Raw genomic sequence first — 17,688 nt, 5'->3', positions numbered from 1 at the left:
TTTGTCCGTCCCTCCCCTCTTTCTCAGCCTGGGGTGAAATGGATGAAAACCAATGTTAGTCCTGGTCAAAAAAAGGTTTACTGTGTCAACTTATGCCCTGCTTGAGTTGCACTTACAGTGACCAGTTATGTTGTCAATCTTGTTTTGCAGCATCTTCTTTGAGCATTTTACTCAGATCCACTTGTTATTTGCATAGAGTCACTTTACTCTGCACTTGTGTGCATCTCTGTTGTGGCATCGGAGTACAAGCAATCTGCATTTTTTTGGTCAGTATCAGTTTCCAACCGCTCTTAAGTGGATTGCCACTACGGCATCATATCCTCTTTCTCTTCCTCAACCTTTTCTTCTTCCTGTTCTGCATCTTGACCATTCTATACCATATATTTTTTTGCCACTTTTACACCATAAAATAACCGAAATCTTGTGCATGCTTGCAGGGGTTGACTGAGCATCTTAATCTGCACACTATATTTGCTTTATAAACTTTCGTGCGGCCACATTTTTCAGCCGTGTTGTCATGTGTCCATACCTTGTGCTGACCAGGATCTCCAGTGACTCCTGTAAAGGTGTCCTCTCCTGTAAAGGTCTTCCTTTCTGAAGAGACCATGAGAGATGCCTGGGTGTTCTAATCTCAGAAACGGCCTGATTGTTACCAAACTCCTTATTAACTATTCATAGTGGACACAGGTGCCAAATGGGGCTCTGTGTGTCCATCTTATCTTTGGTAGGAGGACAGTAGGTGTCAATGTTGAGAGAAGAAAAGAAACTAAGACAGAGGAATGGATTGAGTTCAGACAACACAGAAGAAGAGTAGCACTGCAGCACGGTGGATTATTTGAGCATTGAGCCCATTCAGAGGAAGATATACTGGATTTTGGAGTAATTCAAGCATTTGTGGAGCTACTTTTATGGTGTCAACTATCGGGGGGAAGTAAACCAATGAGAAATACAGACCTATTGTTTTTTTTTGTTTTTTTTTGTCAACATGGACACTCCAAACCTCCCCGTGGCCAGGTTTGATGTGGATGTCGACCTCGGTTTTGCCCTCTTCTTCTTCTTCCTGCTCTGCTTCTTCCTGTTGGTGACCATAGTCCGCTGTGCTCAGATGGTGCTAGACCCTTACAGCTCAATCTCTGTCAGTATATACCAGGAGGAGCAATCAGAAGAATGACAGACCTACACATTACACAGTAGAGGCATTTTTTTCTACAAAAGGAGCGATGCCACTTGTTTAAACTCTTCAAACGGGATAACAAAAATGAGTAGCCAGAAGATTATTCTGAGGCTTCTCTCGTATGACTGAGTCCGTCTGGTTGAGTTGCGTGTGAGTGTTTAAAATAAGTTTCTAACTATATAAAACAACAAAAGCTATCTACCTGCAGCATCCAACGACTTACAATGATATGTATGCAATGTAAATCACAGTATATGTATGTTGTCTATGCCTATAAATAATAGAAGGTATGCATGTTTAAAAATATGATTAGACACAGTTGGAAGAGTCCTCAAAGAGATGGCATGTGACACAAATGATGTTTACATGTGTGCCGTATAATCTAGGCATGATTTAGATGGTTAGTTTTTCATTTATATCCCACAATGCAAAGTGGTCAAACATCAGCATTCCTTTAGCATCAGAAAGGACATTTGAGCTTGGCAATTTGGGCATTGGCATTGTACTATGATGTGTAATATGTTCATGATTTTTTAAATCAAACAAATGTTTCCATCCAGGTAGACCTTTCTGGTGTGATAAATATAAAGGCCTGCGGGTCCATATATTAAAACAGCTATTGAAAACCAGAATAAAGTAGTATTTATACAGTAAATTTAATATAAAGTATTGGCTTAGAATATGCTCTCCCTTCTACGCTAATGCAGCACAGATGTTTCAGAGTTCTCAATGGTGGAACAATGATCCAAAACACATGTTCTGCCCTTTTCCCTAAATTCTGTGACAGAATGTTTTGAAGCTTTTCCACAAACTGTCATGCAATTTGCTTTGTTATTGAACAAATGAAATAAAGCATGTGTTGGTAATTCATCAGTATCAGAATAATTAGAGTCAAGAAAAAAACAAGGAGAGATTGTTTCTGTGTGCCCTGAATCCTCCTTTTAGGAAGTGGTTCTCCAAGTGAATACAAATAAGTTAAAACTCCTGGACGGGAATAACATAAGAAGTTGCAGCATGACTCAAAATAAGAGTCAGAACTGCGTTGAAACACATTGTTTTTAAGTCAGATGTGAATTTTCTATTCACAAGGTCTTATGCATTTACATGAAAATCTGTCAGCCTAAATCCAATTACTTGAAATACTGTTATAATATTTTAAGTAATATTGAGTTTTCTTTGAGTGTTTCTTTTTGCTTACATAAGTGTTATAGTTTGGTTTCATAGCCTGCATTTAACATTTTTAAACTGTGAAATTATACCTAATGCTCCTATAAAAGAATGAATCATTGTAAATTTACCATCCATACCATCCCTCTTGGTATCATTCAGAAACTCCATAATTAACTTCAAATAGTTGCTGGTTAATCTCACTTGGGGTATTTTAGTGGCATGTGGAAGATCGACCTAATTTATTCTCAAATTATTAAATCCATCTCTGGAAACAGTTTAATGACGCATTTTATAAGTTCCTGGAGTTAAGTATTTATCAGAATATTTATATAAACTGTGTTTAAAAGGGCAATTTGTTTATTAATGTCGCTAGTTAATCTTAACCCTAACCCTGGAACCCTTAAGTTCCAGATGCAGTTTTGTAGAACCTGATTTAGTTAATATGTGCTAAAGCACAAATAATAATAATATTCTGTTATTGATGTGTCGGCAGTGTTCTGGTTTACTTCAGTTTTCTTCACCATGAAAGTGTTGGTTAATTTATTATGACATGATGAGAAATTTAAGCGCCTCATTCCCTACATCATGCAGCTCAGGTGCACGTTTTAAAAATACCTTAATACCTAGTAAGCCGGGTGGGCGGGGCACTTGTGTTTCACAGAGATGACTCAACAGCGCGAAATAGCACCGGCCACTTCGGATACCTTGGGATGCAAAACATGCACTTCTTATTGTAGCTAGTCAGTAGCATTACCTAGCTAGCCTTACATTTTCAAGCAGACGGGATGGAAAGCACTGAGGGGTGAGTGTTGAGTGCTGTCTGCAAATGAAGTTACCATCTGATGTGTCAGCAACTTCAGAGGACACAACGCTTTTTATTTTCCAAACTCCTGCATCAGTCGGCAGATTAGATGTTCTCCGTGCTAATGCTAGGCTAACGAGCTAGCTTGCGCTCACTCGTGTCACCTTTCAGTTTGTTTACTTTTAGCTCCCCGTCTTGAACGGAATGTGTTTTTAAGTGTCAAGGAAGTTATGGTGGGTTACGTTAGCAGTTACTCTGTCAACTGAGATAAAAAGGGGAAGTTATGGAGGTATTTTTTATGGGATATTAGCTTTCAAACGGTCCCTTGTTTTGCTAACAAGTAACGTTAGCAGCCTTAACGTTTCGCGATTCTCCAGTTTAGACTCTGGCAGCAGTTTTAAGATTTAAATTTAATGTTACTTACATTATTTGATGTGTACCACATCAGTACCAGGTTTACATATTCTTGCAGTGGTTTATTTGGTTGGGACAGCAGTTACCATCAGCCCCTACGTCTCTGTGTGCTTTGTGTAAACAAAAGGCAACATCATCACATAAAAATCAGACTGAAATAGAGGAAGTAGTGGTTTGTACACACGTGTCTCCTCGTCCAATGCACAGTGTTTTAACTGCAGCCCAACTACACAGTAGATAATCTTACAGGGATGGTCCGCATTGATGCTTTAAACGTAGTGATGCTGAGCCTCCACCAACCATGCACTTACCATGACACAATAAAGCAGAATCAGTAACTCTAGCTAGTGTTGTAGTCAAGACCGCCTAAACCGAAACCAAGCCAAGACCAGAGTTTATCGAGACCGAGACAAGACCAATACTTTTAGGGGCTGAGACCGAGTCAAGACCAAGACCAGTTCCCTGCATTGCATGGCACGCAATAAAATGTGGAACAAGATCATAGGTACTTCTCAAAGTGGTCTGAAAGATCCACTTTCCCATTAAAACAAAAGACGAGACCAAGGCCATCAAAAAGTGGTCTTAAGACCAACACCGGTCTCGAGTACTACAACACTAACACTAGCTGCGCTGTTGTTAACACAAGACTAGGGATACAGTAATGTTTATTTTTGGAGGGGTGGTTATGGCGCATAGATAAGATCCTTGCCTTTGGTGTGGGAGACCTGGGTTCGAGCAAGACACTTAAGACCTAGTTGCTCTAGAGGTGTGTGACCTCTGACATGCATAGCAATTGTAAGTTTTTTCGGATAAATGAGTAAATGTAAATGGAATTACTGACAGATGTTTGCAGACATGCAAATGAAAAAGAGGTCAGCCTTGTCAGCAGGCTGACCACCATCATGGTATGGATGTGTTCCGATATTGATGTATGAAACCCAGAAGAGTCATGTGTAGATATTTAAAATAATGTTTACATGTCCTGTTCCTGTTGTGTTCCCTCTACTCAGGATGGATGTGGACGGCTGGGACCCCGATCTGGAGGAAGAGCTAGGCATTTCTCTGGATGAGTTGAAGAAGTGGATCGAAGAGGCTGTGGAGAAGAGCGAGATTGTGCAGAAGAAAAAGGCTCAGCTGACAGAGCTCAAGGAATGGGTGGAGCAGAAGGAAGAAGAGGAGGCAAAGACGGAGATGCTTCTCAACGATGCCAGCCAGTAAGTAGACATTAACTTTTTCCCAAGGTCTGATTATTATTATTATTATTATTATTATTATTATTATTATTATTATTATTATTATTATATTTACAAACATACATCTCTTCTGGATGTTTATTATTTTTAAATGTGTTATTAGTTGCTAGCATGGTTACTATGTGGTTAATTGTTTATTGGCAAGTGACTTTATCCATTTGAAAGATTTGAGGCAGCATGAGGCTTTATCTAAAAGGAGACTTAGATCAAGATAAACCTGGAAACATGCATGATTTATAAAGTCAGCAGAAACAGAACCACTCTCAGAACTCGCAGAGTTTTTGATGGTACTCTGAGTGTACTTTGGATATATGTCTGCATGACAAAGGAAGTTGTGGATTACTGTGTAAAAGCTAGCTGTTTGAATCAGCTACTGCATAATGGGAAAATGTCGCAGGTAGCATCAATGAAGCAGAAGGAACAGATCAACAACTATCTAACCACCAAACATCGTGGATGTCAGTTTCAGGCACGCCATAACAAGATAATATGGGTTTTCTAACAAACACAAAGAGTTGCTCTGCTGATGTTACACATGCTTATAGTTTTTGTGTCTGTTTATAACAACATAGATTGAATTGTTTGACATCACATTGTGCATTATGTTTAAATTTCATTTTGTAAAACACAGTGTGATTTTAAGTGTGATAACACGAGCAGAGGGATGACAGGAAATAAGGGAGAGAGATGCAACAAATGTCCCCAACTGGACTTTTTTGCCCACACATAAAATTTGTAAACCTCGATTGTGCAAAATTAATTGGAATATTTTTTTATGGAAGATAACACAAGGCCAAGGATTACTATGTCTCTAAAAGAAAAATGCGAGTGGGCAGCCACCTGTGACCAATGAATGTGGTGCAAACACAGAAAATCTTCTGTTGTTGAATTGAATTTTCAATATATAAACAGCATAATGCAAAAGATTGAACATATTACAGTAAATCAATGCAGAACAGGTAAAAAAAAAAACAAATCTGGGCACATATAGTAGTTAACCAAAGTAAAATAAGCTACAACAATAAAATAAGAAAAGGGGCACAAAGTATTAATAAAATACCACATAAGTACGACATAAATGAAGTACAACTGGGGAGATTCATTTATTCGTTTATAAAAAATCTCTTAATCTTTTGACAGAAACACAAAATTTTATACATTGATGAAGAAACTGTATTTAATGGGATCTGTCGCATCATGGCCAATACAAAAACTGCTTAGTGTTTGCAGCGATCCACTGGTGCATCCTTAGGTGCACAGGACTTGTTTGTGTCTTACAGGCTCACAGTTGTTCTCTCTGCTCTTCCTCAGGTCCATATTGGAGTGTGAGAAACTGGTGAAGGCAACTTACCATAGGAACGGTCTCGTTTACCGCGAGAGCAGCTCTGAGGATGAGGGGGGTGGAGGAGGCGTGTTGTCCTCGGAGGTCATCGAGATAGACGATGACGACGATGACGATGTCATTGCTGTTGGCTGTTGTAAGTCTTGCTACTTTCAGTTACCATTCGTTGCTGCTACAACATGAAAACAATCAGGTTATTAAACATCTCTTTCTCTTCTGCGCTTCACAATGTTTCAGTGGTTCCTCCAAAGAAGCCTGTCACTCCGGGCAAAGATCCAGTGGTGAGAAACAAAAAGCTTCATTGCATTGATCTGTATTTACACTTTACTGCTAAATGTTTTGTTATGGGCTGGTCTGACGGCGTGTTGGTGTTGAGTTTCACTAAAAACACTACTTTAAAACTTTGTCAGTTATTTCCAGTATCTGTAACTTAATAACAAATAAGTTGTAAGACTAAGTTTTAGACTAAATAGTACAATTTTTTTAAAGGTAACAGTGGAGCAAATAAGATCAATTTTGTGCACAAGATTCTTAATATACGTAGTGAAATAAATGTATACATATACTGTATGTACATATACAATAAAAATATACCTATATTTTAAAACACAATTAAATAAAGTAAAGAAATTAAATGAAGCGAGGTGCAAAGTACAAGTACGGAGCAATGCATTAATAAAAGTGTGTGGTACAAGCAATTAATAAACTGAAAGATGCACCCTCATTTCCTTATGTTTCCTGGGAATACCAAAATAGACCACTGACGCTCTTCATTTCCTGAAATGTTGCCAAAATTGTGTTAAAAGCATGATAGATATTAAGCGTGAGGGACAGGCCTGGACAAAGGACTGTCTTCCTGTCTGATTTAATCATAGACAGTTTACCAAAAGCTAAAATTTACTCCTGTCTCACAAAGCGGGATTAATTAGATTGAGTAAAAAAAAATTGGATGTGGATTTCACAGCAAACATCTACGAGGAGAAACACTGCTCATTGTATGCAGATGATGATGTATGTCCTGTTTATTTATTTCGCCAGGTAAAAGAGGCATCTGCAGCTTTACAGAAAACCTCTCAGCAGGTGCAGAAGTTGTTCCAAATGGTCAACAAGCCTTCGCCAGGTGCCCCATTGCTCAGATCTCCAGCACAGCCTCCATCCCAGTCAGGTGAGTGCACATGTTAAATGCCCATACCTGTTTTTACGTTTTATATTTTTGATACTAAGAGTGTGTGTGTGGCTTTCCTGCCCGCCAGGTATTCAGAGTTCAGTGCCAGCAGTGTTTATATCCCAGGTTCCATCTCAGTCCATGACCCAGCCAAACCCAAACGTGAAAGAAGATGAGCTCAGAGTCGGGATGAGCATTCTGGGAAAGAAACGCACCAAGACCTGGCACAGAGGCGCCCTCGTTGCTATCAGTCCTGTTGGTGTGTTCCCAGAACATTCTGTTCAACTTTTTAAAATGATGTAAAACATTAAATATTTAAGGTTTCCTGTATAAATTAGTATTCATTGTATGTATTCTCTTCTTGAATTTTCCTGATCTGCTATCTTTAATGCAGCACACCCTCTGTCTATATTCAGGAAACGGAATATTCAAGTATAAAGTGAAGTTTGATAAAGGAAAGAGCCTGCTGTCTGGAAATCATGTGGCTTTCGACTATAACCCCACCCTGGAGATTCTGTATGTCGGGGCTCGTGTAGTCGCCAAGTACAAGGATGGCAACCTGGTGTGGCTATATGCTGGAATAGTAGCAGAGATGCCCAACAACAAGAACCGTATGAGGTGGGCGAACAAAGCCAAAAAGTGGGGAAATTAAGGGTGGGGATGCTGATTGCATGTGCTTAATAGCTTATGGTAGAGCTTTACTAATACTGTATTTTTGATGCCAGTATCAGTATTTAAGAAATATTGAGAAAATATCGTAATTTCTTTTAACAGAAACATTTTGGGTAACTTAAATTTAGTTAGAAGAATTGTGACCAAGACCAACGATGTAAAAGAGACGCTACATATACAGTGTTTGCAAATGCTGATTTATCTGTGACAAGTCAGAATCTGGTTAATATTTTTTTTATTATGTGTTTCAGGTTTTTGATCTTCTTTGATGATGGCTATGCTTCATATGTGACACTACCTGAACTTTACCCAGTTTGCCGACCATGTAAGTGCCATTTCTCTTTTTTACTTCCTTCTTTCTTGTAGTCTGTGAACTCTGGTAAATTCTACCCATTATGCAGCTGTAAAATAAGTTTGTTAAAGGTTCAATGTGTAATATTTAGGAGGATCAGAAATCCAATAAAATTTACATTACTATGTTTTCAGTTATGTATAAAGACCTTACATAATAAACTGTTTTTATTACCTTAGAATGAGCCATTTCTATCTACATACACCGCGGCTCCTCTTAAGTGGAAGTCACCATGTTGCGCCACCATGTTTCTACAGTAGCCCAAATGGACAAAATGCTCTACAGAACGCGTTTCATCACTACATTGAATACGTATGAAAAAGGGAGAAGAAGTAGCAGTAGTTGTCTGGTTTATTAGAAGTAAGAAGAGAAGTGAAATTTGGACAAACAGAGGACCACACTTATTATTTATCACAAGACGGAGCGTGTTGACCACCGTAGCTTCTCCTGTGCGCTTGGAAAGGGAGGGGTGATCGGTGACTGATGGTGCATTCATGTGGTGTCGGAATAATCTGAATTTTTTTTTTTTCCTCCTTAAATCTTTTATTGCAAGAAGAGGAATAAAGTATACATGGGACATAAAGAAGTAGACAGAACAGGATACAAATTTATAAGACACAAATAATAACAGTTTTACCAGGGGTAGTCTATATTATAGTAATATTAAAAGAGGACCATATGTTGACAGTTTTCACAGCCTTTTTGTTGTCGGATTTTGAAATTAAAATGATAAAAGATATCGTTGATGTATGGTGTTGTTTATACATTCTGATAATGATAATCCAACAAATGCCTTCACCACTAGATGCCACTAAAACTTACACACTGAACCTTTTAAAGCAGTTAAGATTTTTGTGAGCCAAGTTGTGGTACAAGTTAAAATGACAAATTAATAAAAGTGAGTGAGATTATTCTTGTTTTAACAGTAAAACGTACCTGGGAGGACATTGAGGATGCATCGTGTCGAGACTTCATCGAGGAGTACATCACTGCCTATCCCAGCAGGCCTATGGTGCTCCTAAAGGTTGGGCAGATCATCAAGACAGAGTGGGAGGGAACCTGGTGGAAGAGCAAAGTTGAGGAGGTGGATGGAAGCTTGGTCAAGATCCTCTTTTTGGTATGTTGGCGTACAAAATTGAGAAAAAAAAACAGTCACCTTGTTAGACAGATGTCAGAAAGAATAGAAGCGTAACAGTTAATTTATCAGTGCAACAGTTGACAGAGAGTTAACCTCTTATGTGGTTTTGCGTTGATCAGGATGATAAGAGGAGTGAGTGGATCTACAGAGGCTCCACCAGGTTGGAGCCAATGTTCAACCTGAAGATGACCACCGCCAACACCCAGGAGAAGAAGCTTGCTGGCCAGCAGAGGACACGACCTAACATGGGTAACGCACACACTCATATTCACACGCTTGCAATTTTTCAATCAATTATGTATATTATATTATACATATTATATAAATATTTGTACCTAATTTAGATAATCTTTTAGAAATTTGTTCTTTTGTGCTGTTAATCTGTATCAAAAAGCCACTTTTTAACCACTGTGTTGGTGTTGTAAAAGAGGAAAATATGAAAATATAGGCCTTCTGTTATAGCACACTCACTCACTCATTTTCACTTCATTTCTCACTGTCCATTTCAATTCCCAGGGGCGTTGAGGAGTAAAGGCCCGGTTGTTCAATACACCAGTGACGCACATGTTGGAGCCTCTCCCGTAAAAACACCCCAGGCCTCACCTAGCCAGCCTTCACCACCACAGCGTCCTCAGCCCCCACAGCCCCAACAAACCCTACAACCCCAAACAACCCAACAAAACCAACAAACCCCTCAACCTCTGCAGCCTCCACAGCCTCCACGTGTTGAGTAAGTGATGCTTACTGAACATCTAGCACAAACACTACTCAAGACATCTTTTTACATACTTTGCAATTGAAGAAGAACTTGATGGAACAATCACTAGCATGCTACCAAATTCCCTTAGGGCAGTCTTCTTTAAGTAAGATCAGTATCTTCTCATGACCCAGTTAGAGCTTCATCCTTTGTCTTATAGAAAATCGAAGCAAGTGACCAAAACAAACACTGTGGAGAAGGATGGGAGAAAAGTATTTCATTCATGTGAGATACTGCACTGTCACAGCTTTTCCATTTCTAATGCATTGTTAGAAATGAGATACATTTTAGCTTTACATTTTTTTGCTGCTTACTATGTTGAAAGAAAGTAGGAATACGTCTGACTTAATGAATGACTTCTTCTTCTTCTTCTTCTTTTAAAGAAAGGTGTTAACTTCGACCCAACACCCAGCAGTGATGCTGGGTGTGTTGTCAGAGGTGAAACGTCCTTGAGCAAAACACTGCTTTGAACCTGCCGTTGAGCTATTCTTTAACAACTACTCAAAGCTGCATTATTTGATGCTTGACATATCACTTTTATAAAGTTGTTATGGCAAACTTGGCCACCAGCTGCCTGTTTTTACACAATCGACACATTCAACAGACACAGAGCAACATTAGCATTCATTTGGAGTCGACCTAATGAAGTCAAGTACAATATTCACTCTTTGAGCTTTTACAGCTTCTCCAACATCTGATGGAAATCAAAAACCATGAGCGGATTCACAAATGCCCTGTAGAGCTGAGCAGTATAGTCAAGTCATAACTCTGTGGGCCTGTCACTTTAAACGACAACTTTCACATTACATGTTAGATTGAAGCTTTTTTTAATGAAAATATAGTGATAAGTGGACCTTTAAATCTAGACGATTTGGAAGGAAGAGGAGACTTTTAACATTGGCTGACTCTTTTTCTCCTCGCCATCTTCAAGCAATAAACATCAGATGGCGAAGAAGAGTACTTCTCCGTTTGTCCCTGGGGTGGGAGGCACTCACGCCTCCAAAGTCATGCAGTCAGTTTCATCCAGTCCCAGCACAATCTCTGGGTGAGTCCACCTTGTTGTTTGGTCTAACACATTGCCTCTTGTGACACAGAAAAAAACAGGAAAAGCACTGTTGAAAAGTGTTGTCCTGTTAGACATTTGATTTCTTTTTTCTTTTGTTTGTTGATCCGTAGTGGGAGAATGCTGAATGTCCAAAATATGGTTACGTTCCCACAGTCGTATCAGAGACAGCTGCCCTCCCTGCCTCCTCCCCCTCCTCCTATCACCCACGCAACGGCCACCATCCCGCATCAGCCCGCATACCGTGCCCCGACGGACCGCATCTTCTACCTAGCACACAACTGTCAACCCGCCTGTCTGAATCGCGTCCGACCTGCAAAACCAGACACGCACAGAGGAAAGAACCCCCTCCTCACTCCTTTACTGTACGATTTCAGACGCATGACGGGACGACGCAAAGTCAATCGCAAGGTAAATTTGAAAGAAGAGTAAAACACTTAGCAATATTTTACCTAACCTTTTAAATATGTGTATTTTTTTTTTTGCTCTAGTTTGGAGTTAAAATGAATTGTACAATTCTTGTCTTCCTCACCTCAGATGTCTTTCCACGTGATCTACAAAGCTCCGTGTGGCCTTTGCCTGCGTAACATGGCAGAGATCCAGCACTACCTTTTCCAGACACGCTGTGACTTTATATTCTTAGAGATGTTCTGTCTAGACCCCTACGTGCTTGTGGACCGTCCCTTCCAGCCACAGAGGCCATTCTACTACATTCCCGACATCACTGGTGGAAGGGAGGACATCCCGCTCTCCTGTGTCAACGAGATTGATTCCACACCGCCTCCTAAAGTAGCTTACAGTAAGAATTACACTGGAAACAAAGGAGAGATTAATTTGGGCTTGTGGCGGGATCAGACTACACAATATTGTTTGAGCTTTCGAGATGATCAGGTGATCATAGAGTCTTTAAAGCAGAAGTCTACTGATTTTGGACATATTAATTTAGACACTTACAATGAATCCAGTTACCTATCAGTTAAAACATGGATTGTTGAATAGCTTGAATGAAAATACTTTTTTATTTCTATTTCATTCCCTAGTTGTGCCTGGATGCCTTAAGTTTTTATAACGCAAATCATTTTGCTGTGCTCTATTTTTGCGAGCCTTTAGCTTCTTGCTTCTGTTGAAGGTGTTTTTTATTGATGACCTATCCATGCCTTTTGCTGCCCCTACCTTATTTGAAAAGTCTCTTTGGAATAGGTTATTGCAGAGACTAATAGATCCTCCTCTCATCCCTTCAAGGTAAAGAGCGTATTCCTGAAGATGGAGTATACATCAACACCAGTTCAGACTTCCTGGTTGGTTGTGATTGTACCGATGGTTGTCGAGATAAGTTAGTGAGGTTCCTTGCCCATGACCCCATCCTTTTTTCATATTTCTCCCACTGTTGATATTCTGAACATACACCTTTGTGTCTTTATTACAGGTCCAAATGCTCTTGCCACCAGCTGACCCTTCAGGCTACAGGTTGTACACCGGGGGCCCAGATCAACCCAAATGCTGGATATTTGCACAAACGATTAGAGGAGTGCCTTCCCACAGGGTCAGACATTTTACACACACCAAAGCATCTCCCACCTGTGGTGCATTCTACAGAAAGACTAACTCACTCTCACCCCTCATAACCTCATAAAAGATAATTACTCCTGAATATTACAGCTAATTTGGTTGTATTGTCTCAGAGGCCATGATCTCTCTCCTTCTTTTTCTCTCAGTATCTATGAGTGTAATAAGCGCTGCAAATGCTGTCCTCAGATGTGCACCAACCGGTTGGTGCAACACGGCCTGCAGGTGCGTCTTCAACTCTTCAAGACCCAGAACAAAGGCTGGGGCATCCGCTGTCTGGATGATGTGGCCAAGGGCTCTTTTGTCTGCATCTATGCTGGTGAGGAAAGGGAACAGATTTATAAGAATGGTTTTACAAGGACAGAGGTGATCGAAAACAGGCGGACATCATCAGTTTATTCATTACAATACAACAACAGATGACTTGATTGCAAAATGAGTTTTTTCCCTTTTTATTCCACTTTAACAGGTAAAATCTTGACAGACGACTTTGCTGATAAAGAAGGTCTAGAGATGGGCGACGAGTATTTCGCTAATCTGGACCATATAGAGAGTGTGGAGAACTTCAAGGAGGGCTATGAGAGCGAGGCTCACTGTTCAGACAGCGAGGGGAGCGGTGTGGATGTGTCGAGGATAAAAATCCAACCATCTGCTTTAGCATCAGCTAACCCTGTTGGGCGACCGTCCAAGAAGGGTGAGTCCAAAAAGGGTGAGTCCAAAGGGGAGAGATCAAGGTTGTCCCTAACTGACTGAGTGGGGTTCTCGGCAGTGTTTGTGTTCTCGACCCCAGGTGACATTTTACCTTCCTTCTTCTCCACATGATTTTTCACATCTTTCTTTTGTTTCTGTCACAGTCCGGAGTCCAAGTTCATCTGGGGACAGCAACGACGACGATGAGAAGGATTCAAAGAGTGAAGATGAAAGTGACAGCTCAGACGACACTTTTGTGAAGGAGAGCTACTACAGCTCCAGCTCTGTGTGGAGGAGTTATACCACACGTGGTCAGGTCAAGGGGAACAAGGAGGGTGAGCTGGAGGCGTTGTTAGGAGGTGTATCTCAGAGGACACTGTCAGTGTTCGCAGTTTTTATTTAATGGAATAGTTTGACATTTTAGGAACTATGCGTATTCGATAGTTCTATTAAATTATCGATACCACTCTCCTCTTGTCTGTAAGGTAAAGAACTAGTCCAGGTAAGCAGATTTAGTTTTCTTTTGGACAGAGTCAGGCAAGCAGTTTCCCGTTTCCACTCTTTATGCTAAGCTAAGCTAACAGGCCCCTGGCTCGAGGTTCATGTTTATGGTGCAGACATTGTGTCAATACTTTTCTTCTAATTCTTGCTGATTCTAGTGGATGACTAACACCAAAATCTGTTATCCACTGCATTGTGACTGCACTGTTGTTGTTGTTGTTAACATTTTAAATTAATTCACAAAGCAGCAGCTGAGCTGTAGAGACTTTAAAAATGTTATTATTTTGTCTTGCTTTTTATATTTCATATCATTTGTAGATTAAAACAATTATGTATAGACTATTTGATGAGGAAAATAATTGTTTCTTGCATCACTTATCCAAAACCTTTGCATCCACATGGCATTTATTTTATGCTTCCAGCGAAGTTTCAGGGTTAGTGTGCATGTAAGAGTGCCACATTTGGTGACTTGGAGAGGGTGAGTTAAAGGTTAGATCTTGGTATGTACTGTATCTTTCTCAAAACACCTCTTTTATTATAACGAACATATCTACAGTGTTTCCCCTGCATTAAATGTGTGAGTCCAAAGCTAGGTTTGGAAGATTTCTGGGGTTTATTTTGTTTTTTTCACACACTCCTCTCGGTCCTGCTCCAGGGAGTCAAGACAGTAAAGACGGATTGAGTGCATCAGCCAAAGGAACTGATGACGAGAAGCCCCCATCTATGCCAGAGGAGACGGGGAAAAGTAAAGTGGCTTCCTGGCTTACAAGCCAGGGGCTGAAGAAGGTGAGTAAAGAGGAGATAAAGTTAGAATAACGTTTTATTGATCTGAACTCTGTGTGCGTAGCCTTCTTTAAATAATTGCAGTGTCTCACACAGAAATAAAAATAATCCTCGTGCTCATCAGCACTCTCATCTTAGATGTTATCATTTGTGAAGGGATAAACGGTAAAAGGTGGAATTTATTTTAGAAGATTTTGTCTCATCACTGTCTTGCATAATGATAGATAACCTTTAATTTTCTGTTTTCCATGACAGGATTCTGGAGACAGCAAAAGGTGTGTTGGACAAAATATTCTTAAAGTTTTTCCTGATTTTAAACTTGTTTTATTTAACAACAATTCAACAGCTCTGTGAGTAATAATATCTTTAGAATAATATAAAAATGTTTATGTGTTTCTTGCAGTCAGATGAAGACAGAGATGGGGAAGAAGCAGGATGTGATGACCCTCTCTGACAGTGATGATGTTCAGACCATCAGCTCTGGATCCGACGACAATAAGGAGAAAGAAAAAGTCACCCCAGGTAATTTGAAGAGACAGGATTAATGTGAAAATACCTGAGTTTAGGTTGGTTTTCACTCGCGATTTTCTAGTGGCATTTTGACATCATCATCCAGTACCTGCACTCACTATGCCAATATACAAAAAATGTCTGTGGACACATCTGCACACAGCCTTGTCAGTGTGGCTGCTGTGGAACAATGTTAGTACTCCACCTTGTGAGTTTTTGAAAGTTGGAGCAGAAGTTAGTTTTGGGCCCTGATTTTCCTCAGTCACTGAAGTCTTTTCTTAATGTTAACATGTTCTTCCCATCCTAAATAGAATGGAATAATGGAGTTATACATGAATTTCCTTTATTTTTATATCGGAATTATAAATTGGCCGTCCTGCTCTCTAAAAATTGAAAAACCCAAACTGGTCAACCACTAGTTGTCACTGTTTTCACATTTCATTCTTTTCTTTCTTTCTTTCTCGCTTGCTCTTGTTGCTGCTGATCTGGCTCAGGTGTGACTAAGAAGCAGGTAGCAGTGAAATCTACACGTGGCATCGCCTTGAAGGGCAGCCACGGGATGATGGTAAAAGCAGGTCCGTCTGGAGGCGGGGGACCAGGAGGTCAGGGAGGAAAAACTGGACAGCAGGCACACACAGGAGGAGGCGGTGAAAACTCTTCCAGAAACACCCGCCTGTTCTTTGATGGTGAAGAGTCCTGCTACATCATTGATGCCAAGTTGGAAGGAAACCTTGGGCGTTACCTGAATGTAAGTGCGTAATATACACAATCTCAGTGTGTAACCATTTGATGTCACTCAAATAAATCTAATTTTGTCTCCTTTCTGTATTACAGCACAGCTGCAGTCCTAACCTCTTCGTCCAGAATGTGTTTGTGGACACACATGACTTGCGGTTTCCCTGGGTGGCGTTCTTTGCCAGCAAGTGAGTTTTGAAACCAATTTTAGATTTGTCACAGGTCCCGTTATGTCAACTATGAATATTTTTCAGCCTCAGGAGAATTGTGTGAATCGCCAGGGGGCCAAAAACTGTGACGTGTAAATGTTATTTTCACAACTTGTTTCTGCTGCTCCATTGGCCAAACATATACTGCAGGTTTAAGTACTATATGTGTGAGTTTCAAGGCTAATCAAATGTCGGAAAACTGCACAGCGATTTGTAGTACTGAGAAGGATGCAAGGTTATCATTGTTTTATCCTCCGATGTGAAAATTGCCTGGTAAACAGTAGAATTACACTATTTTTTAGTCTACAGATAAGAGGTGTTTTCCAATAGAGATGGAAATTATGGATCACTTTGCAGATTTGAATAGTTTTGATGATTGAAGCAGTAACTGTTCAGCACTATTTATAAGGTTAATACTTCGGCAGCCACCTATCTGCTACAGAGTTTTTGCATAGTAATTGTCTCCTGTGGCTTTCACAGTCTGTCGGTAAGTTTTTAACTAGGAAGCGATTACGCCTGAGCTGACAGCAGTCCTCACAGTGACCAGTAAGGGAAGCTCCACTACCTTTTCATATACAGTAGTAACTCCAGCTATGTGTTTTTCCAGGAGAAGGCAGTTATTAATGTAGTCATCATTGCACCATACTGGAAAGCTCTTGTCCTGCGCTCACTTGCCTGCTTGCCTGTGTCCTCATGCAGGCGGATCCGGGCCGGCACAGAGCTGACCTGGGACTACAACTATGAGGTGGGCAGCGTGGAGGGGAAGGTGCTGCTCTGCTGCTGCGGATCCACTGAGTGCCGAGGAAGACTTCTGTGATCTGCAGTCATCATGAACTTCACTCCCTCTGCTGGATCTTTAGGAAACTTAGAGAAGCCCTTTCCACACTGTAACTTGTTCTTTTTTTTTTTTAAGGTCAAAAAAGGAAATTTATTACAGCTGTTTTGTTGCCTTTTATTTTATATGAACGTATTACTTGATTTGCCCCATTTTATCCGTGACCCTTATCTGAATAAAATGCAATTTTCTTTAATGAACCAAAGCTCCTGCATCTGCTCTTTTGTGAAACAACATAGTACAATGTCAGGCTAAACCAGTTTAACTACTATGGGAAAGCTTGTGATTAAAAACTCAAAAGAAGAACGGTGTATGTAGACGCAGAAGTTACTTTCATAAATGCATAATTGAATCAAACAATTTTCACCACTTAATAAAATATGTAATGCTGCTCAAGCATCTTAATCCAGATGATTTATGTAATTAAAAAATGAATTAATTTGTTTACATTGCACGAGACAAACGTTTATATTTAAATTTCTTAAATGTTTTTATATAAGAAAACTATCTGAACAAATTGTCAGCTGTGATTTTAATTGCAGAGGTGGTTTAACTTT

At 40.0% G+C, this 17,688-nt stretch overlaps 2 protein-coding genes across 3 annotated transcripts; both read left to right on the top strand.

Moving 5' to 3' along the window:
* Positions 1 to 694: 694 nt before the first annotated feature.
* On the top strand, positions 695 to 1,171 carry LOC123968073 (cortexin domain-containing 1-like). The gene is made up of 2 exons (XM_046044556.1): positions 695 to 724; positions 953 to 1,171. Exons 1-2 carry the CDS (start codon positions 695 to 697, stop codon positions 1,169 to 1,171), a joined length of 249 nt encoding a protein of 82 aa, XP_045900512.1.
* A 1,818-nt stretch (positions 1,172 to 2,989) lies between these two features.
* setdb1b (SET domain bifurcated histone lysine methyltransferase 1b) lies at positions 2,990 to 17,331 on the top strand. Of its 2 annotated transcripts, none has more exons than XM_046045371.1 (25): positions 2,990 to 3,146; positions 4,571 to 4,774; positions 6,125 to 6,291; positions 6,393 to 6,436; positions 7,194 to 7,320; positions 7,409 to 7,579; positions 7,737 to 7,938; positions 8,244 to 8,317; positions 9,271 to 9,461; positions 9,602 to 9,731; positions 9,999 to 10,212; positions 11,171 to 11,284; positions 11,416 to 11,713; positions 11,840 to 12,101; positions 12,545 to 12,635; positions 12,729 to 12,845; positions 13,018 to 13,187; positions 13,338 to 13,562; positions 13,723 to 13,893; positions 14,715 to 14,845; positions 15,098 to 15,117; positions 15,246 to 15,364; positions 15,847 to 16,100; positions 16,187 to 16,275; positions 16,996 to 17,331. In XM_046045371.1, the coding sequence occupies exons 1-25, from the start codon at positions 3,130 to 3,132 to the stop codon at positions 17,111 to 17,113; spliced, it is 3,720 nt and encodes a 1,239-aa protein (XP_045901327.1). In that variant the 5' UTR covers positions 2,990 to 3,129; the 3' UTR covers positions 17,114 to 17,331. The 2 variants fall into 2 exon arrangements, with proteins under 2 accessions (XP_045901327.1, XP_045901326.1); XM_046045370.1 differs by having other exon boundaries at positions 13,338 to 13,577.
* Positions 17,332 to 17,688: the final 357 nt, after the last annotated feature.

The sequence above is a fragment of the Micropterus dolomieu genome, linkage group LG03 (assembly GCF_021292245.1).
Source record: "Micropterus dolomieu isolate WLL.071019.BEF.003 ecotype Adirondacks linkage group LG03, ASM2129224v1, whole genome shotgun sequence".
In the NCBI taxonomy this organism is placed as follows: domain Eukaryota; kingdom Metazoa; phylum Chordata; class Actinopteri; order Centrarchiformes; family Centrarchidae; genus Micropterus; species Micropterus dolomieu.
Note: the sequence above shows the minus strand (reverse complement) of the source record. Positions and strands in the feature narration are given on the sequence as shown.